Source organism: Oncorhynchus mykiss, chromosome 17, assembly GCF_057628025.1.
Source record: "Oncorhynchus mykiss isolate SJ-2025 chromosome 17, ASM5762802v1, whole genome shotgun sequence".
In the NCBI taxonomy this organism is placed as follows: Eukaryota; Metazoa; Chordata; class Actinopteri; order Salmoniformes; family Salmonidae; genus Oncorhynchus; species Oncorhynchus mykiss.
The window spans coordinates 34,280,412-34,292,267 of NC_143038.1; the positions used below are offsets into that span (position 1 = coordinate 34,280,412).

General features: G+C 40.9%; 1 protein-coding gene across 1 annotated transcript; it reads left to right on the forward strand.

The window, feature by feature from the left end:
- The first annotated feature begins 7,804 nt into the window (after positions 1–7,804).
- LOC110494043 (transmembrane protein 263) lies at positions 7,805–11,289 on the forward strand. Its single transcript, XM_021568729.3, has 3 exons — positions 7,805–8,255; positions 9,040–9,124; positions 10,114–11,289. The coding sequence occupies exons 1-3, from the start codon at positions 8,247–8,249 to the stop codon at positions 10,419–10,421; spliced, it is 402 nt and encodes a 133-aa protein (XP_021424404.2). The 5' UTR covers positions 7,805–8,246; the 3' UTR covers positions 10,422–11,289.
- Positions 11,290–11,856: the final 567 nt, after the last annotated feature.

The following is an 11,856-nucleotide window of genomic DNA, read 5'->3' on the forward strand; positions in this document are numbered from 1 at the left end:
GTGATACATTACAATAATGATATTTTGGTATTTGGTATTTTATTAGGGTCCCCATTAGCTGTTGCAAAAGCAGCAGCTACTCTTCCTGGGGTCCACACAGAACATGAAACATAATACAGAATGACATAATAGAGAACATCAATAGACAAGAAGAGTTCAAGGACAGAATTACATTTAAAAAAATGAAAGGTGCACGTAGCCTACATATCAATGCATACACACAATATGAGATTGAAGGAAGTTCCATGCAGTAAGGGCTCTATATAATACTGTACACTTTCTTGAATTTGTTCTGGATTTGGGGATTGTGAAAAGACCCCTGGTGGCAAATCTGGTGGGATAAGTGTGTGTGTCAGAGCTGTGTGTAGGTTGACTATGTAAACTATTTGGGATTTTCAACACATTAAGGTTTCTTATAAAAAGAAGAAGTGATGCAGTCAGTCTCTCCTCAACACTTCGCCAAGAGAGACAATTAAGAGTAAATTAAGAGCAAAACGTGCGGCCGTCTTCTGGGCCAGTTGCAGCTTAACTAGGTCTTTCCTTGAAGCACTGGACCACATGACTGGACAATAATCAAGATTAGACAAAACTAGAGCCAAAACTAGAGTGGTGTCAAAAAAGCAGAGCATCTCTTTATTACGGCTAGACCTCTCGCCATCTTTACAACCATGACAGTTTACAATCTAAGGTAATGACAAGTAATTTAGTCTCCTCAACTTGTTCAACAGCCACACCATTCATTACCGGATTCAGCTGAGGTCTAGAACTTAAGGAATAATTTGTACCAAATACAATGCTCTTAGTTTCAGAGATATTCAGGACCAGTTTATTACTGGCCACCCATTTCAAACCAGACTGCAACTCTTTGTTAAGGGTTTCAGTGACTTCCTTAGCTGTGGTTGCTGATGTGTATATGGTTGAATCATCAGCATACATGGACACAAACGCTTTGTTTAATGTCAGTGGCAGCTCATTGGTAAATGTACCGCTGCCCTGCGGTACACCACACTTGACATGTTTGACATTAGAGAAGCTTCCATTAAAGAAACCCCTCTGAGATATATTTGATTGTCACGCCCTGACCTTAGAGAACCTTTCATTTCTCTATTTGGTTAGGGTGTGACTAGGGTGGGCATTCTAGTTTTTCGTTTCTATGTTGGCCTAGTATGGTTACCAATCAGAGGCAGCTGTCTATTGTTGTCTCTGATTGCGGATCATATTTAGGCAGCCTTTTTCCACCTGTTGTGTGTGGGATCTTGTTTTTGTATTGTAGCCTTTTTGCACTACAAAGCTGCACATTTGTTTTGTTACTCTTTATTGTTTTGTTGCTGGTTCACATTAATAAACATGATGAATGCCTTCCACGCTGCACCTTGGTCACCTTCCAACAACGATCGCTACATAGATAGATAGCTCTGAATCCAGGATATGGCAGAGGTTGAAAAGCCATAGTACATATGTTTTTTCAGCAACAGGTTATGGTCAATAATATCAAACGCTGCACTGAAATCTAACAGTACAGCTCCCACAATCTTCTTATCAATTTCTTTCAACCAATCATCAGTCATTTGTGTCAGTGCAGTACATGTTGAGTGCCCTTCTCTATAAGCATGCTGTAAGTCTGTTAATTTGTTTACAGAGAAATATCATTGTACTTGTTCAAACAATTTTTTCAACAGTTTGCTAAGAGCTGGCAGCAAGCTTATAGGTCTGCTGTTAGAACCAGTAAAGGCCGCTATACCAGTCTTGGGTAACGTAATTCCTTTGGCTTCCCTCCAGCCCTGAGGACAAATACTTTCCTCTAGGCTCAGATTAAAAATATGACAGATAGGAGTGGATATACAGTCAGCTACCATCCTCAGTAGCTTTCCATCTAAGTTAAATTATTGATAGATTACACTTATTTTACCACCTCTTCCACACTAACTTTACAAAATACAAACTTGCACTGCTTTTCTTTCATTATGAGTTTTTTATGCATGTATACAATTGTTCACTGTTCGTTGTTGGCATTTCCTGCCTAAGTTTACCCACTTTACCAGTAAAATAATAATTAAAACAATTGTCAACATCAAATGGTTTTGTGATGAATAAAGTATCTGATTTAGTGAAAGATGGAGATGGATTTGTCATTCTGCCCATAATTTCATTTAAGGTACTCCAAAGTTTTCTTCCCATCATTCTTTATGTCATTGATCTTTCATGATAAAGTTTCTTCTTCTTTTTGTTGAGTTTAGTCACATCATTTCTCAATTTGCAGTAAGTAAGCCAGTCAGGTATGCAGCCAGACTTATTAGTCACTCCTTTTGCCCCATCTCTTTCAACCATTCAGTTTTTCAATTCCTCATCAATCCATGGAACCTTAATAGTTCTAACAGTCAGTTTCTTAACAGGTGCATGTTGATCAATAATTGGAAGAAGCAATTTCATAAATTCATCAAGTGCAGCGTCTGGATGCTCCTCAATCACATCAGACCAACAAATATTTTTAACATCATCCACATAAGAGTCAGAGCAAAATCTTTTGTATGATCTCCTATACACAATTTTAGGCCCAACTGTTGTAACTTTGGCTTTCCTGGATATAGCCACTATATTGTGATCACTGCATCCAATGGGTACGGATACAGCTTTAGAACAAAGTTCTACAGTATTAGTACAAATGTGATCGATACATGTGGATGATCTTGTTCCTGTAGTGTTTGTAAAATATACAGCAACATGTCCCCCCATAAGCATTTATGTCTCTTTTATAGATGTTATACCCTTGTATTCCTACTGATGTATCATCAAAAGTGAGTCTCCGAAATGGCTAATATATGAATGTTATCTGATGTTAGCAAGTTATTGATTTCATTAACCTTATTTCTGAGGCTACATACAGTGCCTTGCGAAAGTATTCGGCCCCCTTGAACTTTGCGACCTTTTGCCACATTTCAGGCTTCAAACATAAAGATATAAAATTGTATTTTTTTGTGAAGAATCAACAACAAGTGGGACACAATCATGAAGTGGAACGACATTTATTGGATATTTCAACCTTTTTTAACAAATAAAAAACTGAAAAATGGGGCGTGCAAAATTATTCAGCCCCCTTAAGTTAATACTTTGTAGCGCCACCTTTTGCTGTGATTACAGCTGTAAGTCGCTTGGGGTATGTCTCTATCAGTTTTGCACATCGAGAGACTGAAATGTTTTCCCATTCCTCCTTGCAAAACAGCTCGAGCTCAGTGAGGTTGGATGGAGAGCATTTGTGAACAGCAGTTTTCAGTTCTTTCCACAGATTCTCGATTGGATTCAGGTCTGGACTTTGACTTGGCCATTCTAACACCTGGATATGTTTATTTTTGAACCATTCCATTGTAGATTTTGCTTTATGTTTTGGATCATTGTCTTGTTGGAAGACAAATCTCCGTCCCAGTCTCAGGTCATTTGCAGACTCCATCAGGTTTTCTTCCAGAATGGTCCTGTATTTGGCTCCATCCATCTTCCCATCAATTTTAACCATCTTCCCTGTCCCTGCTGAAGAAAAGCAGGCCCAAACCATGATGCTGCCACCACCATGTTTGACAGTGGGGATGGTGTGTTCAGGGTGATGAGCTGTGTTGCTTTTACGCCAAACATAACGTTTTGCATTGTTGCCAAAAAGTTCAATTTTGGTTTCATCTGACCAGAGCACCTTCTTCCACATGTTTGGTGTGTCTCCCAGGTGGCTTGTGGCAAACTTTAACCGACACATTTTATGGATATCTTTAAGAAATGGCTTTCTTCTTGCCACTCTTCCATAAAGGCCAGATTTGTGCAATATATGACTGATTGTTGTCCTATGGACAGAGTCTCCCACCTCAGCTGTAGATCTCTGCAGTTCATCCAGAGTGATCATGGGCCTCTTGGCTGCATCTCTGATCAGTCTTCTCCTTGTATGAGCTGAAAATTTAGAGGGACGGCCAGGTCTTGTTAGATTTGCAGTGGTCTGATACTCCTTCCATTTCAATATTATCGGAAATCTTTTTGTATCCAAATCCGGCTTTAAACTTCTTCACAACAGTATCTCAGACCTGCCTGGTGTGTTCCTTGTTCTTCATGATGCTCTCTGCGCTTTTAACGGACCTCTGAGACTATCACAGTGCAGGTGCATTTATACGGAGACTTGATTACACACAGGTGGATTGTATTTATCATCATTAGTCATTTAGGTCAACATTGGATCATTCAGAGATCCTCACTGAACTTCTGGAGAGAGTTTGCTGCACTGAAAGTAAAGGGGCTGAATAATTTTGCACGCCCAATTTTTCAGTTTTTGATTTGTTAAAAAAGTTTGAAATATCCAATAAATGTCGTTCCACTTCATGATTGTGTCCCACTTGTTGTTGATTCTTCACAAAAAAATACAGTTTTATATCTTTATGTTTGAAGCCTGAAATGTGGCAAAAGGTCGCAAAGTTCAAGGGGGCCGAATACTTTCGCAAGGCACTGTATATTAATATGGGCTATTTTCAGCCCTTTCCTGGGTAGCTCATCAGATAAAGACATAATACTGAAAAGAGCAGACAAAGCAAGAGAAAAATATATACATTCTGAAGTCCGTTAATCAATTGGTGTGTGTGTGTGTGAGCTGCAGGGTTGAGGCTACGAACCCATAGGCGTGGCTCTCTCATCCCTTCCAGGCTTCTGGGAGGGAGGGTGGACAATGAGCCTATCATAGCGGATGCATGCAATGTCCCCACGCGCTCTGGCAGCTTTCATGGCTGGGATCAGTTCTTTCCTCTTCTGGCGCACAGCTTCAGGATAGTCCTCGTTCTAGAAGATATACGTTCCTCTCAAGTTCTTGGCTCTTTCCAGAACAGCTACCTTGTCCTTGAACCTCCGGAACTTGACCACTATCAGCCTGGGCCTATCACCTGGGCCGGTGGTGGGTTTTCCAGTCCTGTGGGCGTGCTCCACTTCAATCTTCCTGTGGTTCGTTTTCAATTTCTCAGAGATCATTTCCCTCACTTTGGCCTCAGACTCCGTCCAGGTCTCATGTGTAGATTCTGCAATTCCGTCCACAACCATGTTGTTCCGCCTTAATTGTCCCTCGAGATCTGATTTATCTTTAGTCTGACCCTGGGAGAACTGCAAACTGTTCTTCAGGTCCTGGACCTCTCAAACAAACAAAACCGAGCTCTTTCTCATTCCGTGTTCAACAGGAAGTGGGAGAAAGACAGACAGAGCAGCGAGGCACAGTTAAAAACTTCTGAGGGCTAGTCCCCTTTTTTTCTCAATTTCTGCCTGAATGACATGCCCAAAGTGTTCAGGCCCTGAAGCCAGGATATGCATATAATTGGTACCATTGGAAAGAAAACACTTTGAAGTTTGTAGAAATGTTAAAATAATGTAGGAGAATATAACACAATAGATATGGTAGGAGAACATCCAAAGAAAGACCAACCAGAATTATTTTGTTTTTTTTAGGCCATGCTCTTACAATGGCAAGTATACGGGCATACTGAATTCTAGCTCCCAGGATGCAATTTCTATGGCTTCTACATGGTGTCAGTAGTCTATGTTCAAGGTTTCAGGCTTGTAACTTCCAAAGCAAACAAGAAAAATCAGTTTTAGTACAGGGACACAGTCTTGGAAATGTGTGTATGTGCGCGCCATGAAGACATTATGCTCCTGCTAAAATCTGTTTCCTATTAAACATACTTCTTTCCGTAAGAAATATTATAGCTTTATTACATTTTATGGTATCTGAGGTGTAAATAGAAATGTATTTTGACTTGTTTTAACAAAGTTTAGGGGTAGAGTTTTTGATTCCTTTCTCTGCATGTTGAACTAGTGGATTACTCAAATTCATGGCGCCAACTAAACTGACTTTTTGGGATATAAAGAATTTGCAAATAAATTCATTAAAAATCCTACAATGTGATTTTCTGGATTTTTTTTTCTCATTTTGTCTGTCATAGTTGAAGTGTACCTATGATGAAAATTACAGTCCTCTCTCATCTTTTTAAGTGGGAGAACTTGCACAATTGGTAGCTGACTAAATACTTTTTTGCCCCACTGTATAAGACACTTGTATTTACCTAAATGTTTAATATCCATCATTTTTATGATTATTTATTTGAATTGCGTGCCCTCCAGTTTCCCCGGAAGTTGTCCCGCTAGCGGGATGCCTAGCCCTAAGTCCCAGGGCCTTGTCCGTCCGCCCGTCCGTCAGTCCGTCTGTCTGTCTGTTTGTATATCATATCCATAATGATGGATGTCATTCTGTTACCCTAATTCCGTTACCAGTTGTAAATCCTTAGCCCTGACACCAATGCAATAGGACCGACACGCCCCCCCCCCCCTAAAAACAAAGGCAATAGCAGTAAAAACACGGACCAAGTCGGTAACAAACGAGACCCTTACCCCCAACAATCTGGATCAGGCCTCTGTCATAGTCTCCCGCCCCCTCTTGAATAATTTATCAATGGCCTCCTCTTCCACCTTCAACATCTGATCTGATCTGAAAGCAGTGGCCAGCTTTTCCATGCAGAGTAGTCTTTTTCCCATCAGTGTTTTTGAATCATTGATGAAGGATTTTGAGGCTGATTCCCTGACCTGTCAATGTTTTTAATTTACTGTTTTAAGATTTTGTTATACTCTTGTGAATTCTTTTTTTTTTTTTACTAGATTGCCTGTAGTTTTTCATGCTGTCTGTCTGTATGATTTGGTGCTGCCTATCTTGGCCAGAACGCTCTTGAAAAAGAGATTTCAAATCTTAATGAGCCTTTCCTGGTTAAATAAAGGTTAAATAAAAAATAAAAAATGTCTTCAGGACAATCTCTGGTAGGAAGCATCAACGAAGCATCAACTGTGACTGCTTTCTTCCAAGACCTGTTCTACTGTCGCTGTAAGCCTGACAAAGAGAGGCAAGATGCAGAGGAACCATGTTGGGTACAGAGGCTGGGAACCGACGACATGTGTTCAGGGGAGATAAGAAGAGTCTCCTGTTGGAGTGGCTGTATGTATTCCCAAGCCTTTGCACGGAGACTCCGTCCTTACAATCACAGAGTTGTCAGACAGTCCATTTCACTGTCAGTGTCCACGCACACAATGGTTCTTACACTCAAGAACAGGTGTGAAATATTAGCCACATCATGGAAGAAGCTAGCAAAAGAGCAATTATCATGATGGTGCATACACTGCCATTTCTTTGCACTTCATTGGTAGCCTTGTAGTCTTAGGTACAGAGACTGGGAAACAGACTGTTGCATTGAATTTCACATGCACCTGTTCTGCTGCGTCTTGTTGTAGAAGGCTGGCTCTGAAGCCGAGGCGTAAACATTGCAGAACATGTTCATTCAACCGTCATACTTTATCTGCTCCACAGGCCACGGTAAGGCAGGACGTCAAGGGGCTTGAATCTAGGACGTAACAGAGAGAAGTAGGCTGCAGGTGTGACAGGCAGTACTCACATCTATTATTGGAAGAGCCACAGTTTTCTTCATTACTGCCTATATGGTATGTGACTCACTTCCGTCACAGGAGACCATTCAGCAGCAGAGAGATGTTTTTCTCTGGGCTGGCAGTGGTGCAGCTGTCTGTCTATTCAGAACAACCTTATCACCGTTGGCATGGCAACCAACACTCACTCTTATGATGTTGGTATGGTGTAACATACCAACATGAACAAATACTGAATAAATAAGCCTTATAAATAACTCATCTTTTGTGTTATTTGGGTGAATGAATGTATTACCAAAATATAAAATATGTACTGATCCTTGTGAATTAATCATATGTCATGATCTTTTTGACCATTATAGTCCAAAAGGCCACTCGAAATTCGGCACCATTAGATAACATGTTCTCTTTAAGTGATTCCTGAAAAAAATATGTAGTCCGCCTGCCCTGTAGAACACATAAGACATGTAGCACTCATGAATAAAATAGAGAGAGCTGCAGCCTGTTTGAGGTGACGCAAGATCCGGAGAAAACGAGTGCAGTAGTTGAGGCGCCACGTCGGCAGAACCAACAAGATACATCCTATATTTTTTTAAGGAAAGTTTGAAACCGCGAAAGTACGATTTTACGTGCGTTAAAATACAGGACAACACACTCTTAAAGTATAGCTTTGAATAGAGGAGTTTGAACAAAAGTATAAAGGCACAGGCTGAAAATTGCAATAATATTTTCAGGAAACAAACGAGCGCACCAAATATTCGTCTCAGGTGCGTAGCAGTCCCTTCTACAAGCGGACATCAGAAATTACTGGAAACATGGTGAAGGTAAGGATAAGTCTGGCCTTTTGTATCGATTTTTATGTATTTGCGTACGATAAGTAAAGTGATCGGCTACTGCATATCAATTGGGGTATGATAAAACCAATTGCGCACGAACGAAATAAACGGAATTGATTAGATCCGGACTGAGTGATGCACTGTGCTTACTTTCAAGCAAAATATTACACTAAATCTACAGCCCAAATTATTGACTTTATGTGTGTGTGAAATTTCGCTTGCGTTATCGTTTGAGTGTTTTCCCTGTGCAGCCCATGTCACCAGGTAATTGGAGTTTTCACAACAGGATGACTTTTTTTATGACTCCTTTAATAAAAGCCTGTAGCCTTCGCTTTGTCATCTTTTTGTGATTGTTGGTTGATTTAACAAAAGGGCATTTTTAAATCAACACGAAGCAAACGAGGATTGTCGTATGGTTTTGCAACGAGTAAGAACTTTTGAACAGCCAACAAGCACTGGTTTTGAATGTTTGTGCTTGACGGGCTCCGTCAAATTGAACGTTTTGTGCAAGAAATCCCAGAGCATAACTTTACTAATCATATGCAGTTATTTAACCTACTTATTTATGCCTTTGAGCACTATTTCATGGCTGCTCAGAATTTGCACCGATCTTTCTATTCAGAGAAACATTTCTACGTGTTAGATTATAGTGTTTTGACTTTTCCAACAGGCTTATAGTGTTGGTGGTTTAACAATTTGTAAGATGTACTACTTGTATGAACTTAATACATTGCATGTATTCTAGCCTAATCAGTATTGTTTGTTCTGTAAGAACGTGAACGCCACCCCAGAGCCCCTGCCTGAAGGTTGTCTCGTGGAAGAAGAACCCGAGCTTACTGAAAGCGAGCCCACAGCAGGTAAATAACACAATCATCAACAGTACCCACTGCGTTGAACAACATCTCTCTGCGCTGTAGCCATCTCTCTTGGTGGGCATATTTTAAAGCCCATTTTGTCAAGGGACACTTGAACCATCTGGGATAAGGTGCAATTCAGGGTAAAGGGTTGTGTTGCTATTTAAGAAACTGTAGAGATGTATTAAGGGAATATGTTTGTTTGTGATCGGCTAAGGTTGTAGCTCTCAAACTCAAGGTGGCATTCTGCCTTCTCCCTCCAGTTGAGTCATTAGCTTCGTTCCCAAAGACCTTGTGTACTACAATCCTGAAGCTGTTTTTTTTTTACGTTTAGAAATGCCAATCATTGCTTGCAACATGGTTTTCGAAACCATCTGGCCCTTATTTTTCATCAGCGTAAGAATCCTTCAACAACAAAATATGAACACACTGTAGCAGTGTTTCACATTGGTTTCATGTACCAAATAAAAAATGGAATGTTTCCATCGCCTCTTCAACTCTGCCAATAGTTTGTCACAACTGTTGCATTAAATAGCAAATGTGCTTACTCTGGAGGATCATTCTCATACCATGCCATTTAAACTGCATGGTTTCCCAATGTTGCAGTGAGGGGGACCACACACACCATGTCATCGTGTTTACTTCCATATGATGGTTATGTCGTACCAAAACTTCCTGTTCCGTCACAGCTGTTGTGATTTTTATCTGGTATGACTTTACTCACACAACTGGATGGAAATGTGGTTACTAAGTAGAATACCTCAATGTATTGACATGCCTGGCTATTGTTTAATGATATGATTCATTGTGTGTGTGTGTGTGTGTGTGTGTAGGCCAATATCCAAGCACAAAAGCTGTTTTCTCTCTGGCCTCTCTCTGCTGATGGTCTGAAACAGACATGATGTGTGGTCCTCACTCTGGTCTTTCGCTATCTTTCTAAAAAGCTGTTTTGTGTGTGTTCTAAAACCCATCTCTCTCTCTCTCTCTCATAGATGAGGGGAAGGATGCAGGTAAGGAGCACCCCGTAGCCCAGCCGGGCATGATCTGGCGGGTCGGGGGTGGCCTGTTCCGTGCCAGTAAAACTGTGGTGGGTGCCACTGTAGGAGGAGTTGCCTGGCTCGGTGGGAAGAGTCTGGAGTACACTAAATCAGCAGTTACTTCAGTCCCCTCGATGAGCGTCAGCCTGGTGAAAGGGGTCGCTGGGGGCGTGTCATCGGTCGCCGGGGGCGTGTCATCAGTGGGTTCCACGGTAGCTGGCAAAGTTCCGTTCAGAGCCAAGACCAAGGACAAGGCAGAGTGAGGAGGAGATGATGATGACGATGATGGACACGCAACACGATGCATCGCCCCACCGACTGAGCCATAAGAGGAAGTGATGAGTTGAAGCTAGTCGCCATGTTTTCAAAGTGGATTGATTTCTTTTTTGTTTTCTTTTTTCGTTTGTACATCATTCACTAAGTTGTACCTGGGGAAACATGTTCAGTAGTGCCTTCTGTAGCCTCCCCCTTCTTTCCCTGTCCCCCCCAAACACTTTCACTGAGCAGTGTGTCTTCATCCAAACCTACATGGTCCCCTGAAGCCTTAAGACAATGTAAAGCAGTTATATAAGGAGGGAGAGAGAAACAGGCATGCTAGGTTGGGTTCTTCTCTTCCACCATTTAAAGCCTGGTTTGTGGTTTATAATGTGCTGGAATTTTTGTATGAGCTTTTTTTGTGACCGCAAACTCAAACACAGAACATTAACTTTAAATGCTACAGTGAACCGTGTGAAGATAGCTTTTTGAGTCTTCTGAAAAGAGTTTGATGGCATTTCCAAAATAAGTTGAAGGTGATGTGGTTCTGAGAGCCAATAGCCCTGTTTAGGTTGATGTTGTGGCAAAATGATATGATCACTTTAATCATGGTTATTCAGTAGATCCATATATGAAATGGAGACGTCATACATTTTACAGAAAATAAAATCTATTTATTGATGGACTAGTTTCTCTACTGTCTGTCTTTGGTCCTTTTTATAACGTTTCTATGGAAACTCAACATTTCAATGCAACAGTTTGGGTTTGTTTCTGTATTCTGCCATGACTTGGCTGTTGCTGGTAGAGAATGCTGATATGACTGTCTGGCATGCTTGTACTTTCCAACATAATAATAAAGTCTTGTGGGAAGTTTGACATTGTGCCTCTGTCTCATTCACAATTTGGGATGTACCTTGTCTCAAGTCAATGTTACCGGGGTGTACTCACTAGGAAGCAAACGCATTGAAATGGTGAGGGACTTACCTCAATTTGTCCAATAAACTTGTTTTGATAAACGTTTTCCCTTTGGAGTAAATGCTTTCTGTTGCGGAAGGTTTTGCAACTGTTAGTCGAAATGAGGCCTGGGGTGTACCCAGGCATTAAGTGATGAAGCCAAATTAATAGTTGGAGACGGTACTAGAATTGCAAAGTCCATTGGGACTGCATTTCTTCAATGTCAACATACTCTGTGTAATGTCTGTTGCCATGTTGAAGTGCTCTTGAGTGTTGCTATTATTAGCCTTCGTACCAAACTGTTACTGCATTACTTATCACTATGGACAACACAACAGGTGGACTATTCTACTGCTGAACCTAAGTGCTAGATTCAATCCGATCGCATCTGCATGTATCAATCGGAAATTACCGTTTGAATGTCAATCGTGCTGTTACGCAGATCATCTGCAGTCCATATTGAATCTAGGCCTTACTGGCAACCAGCCA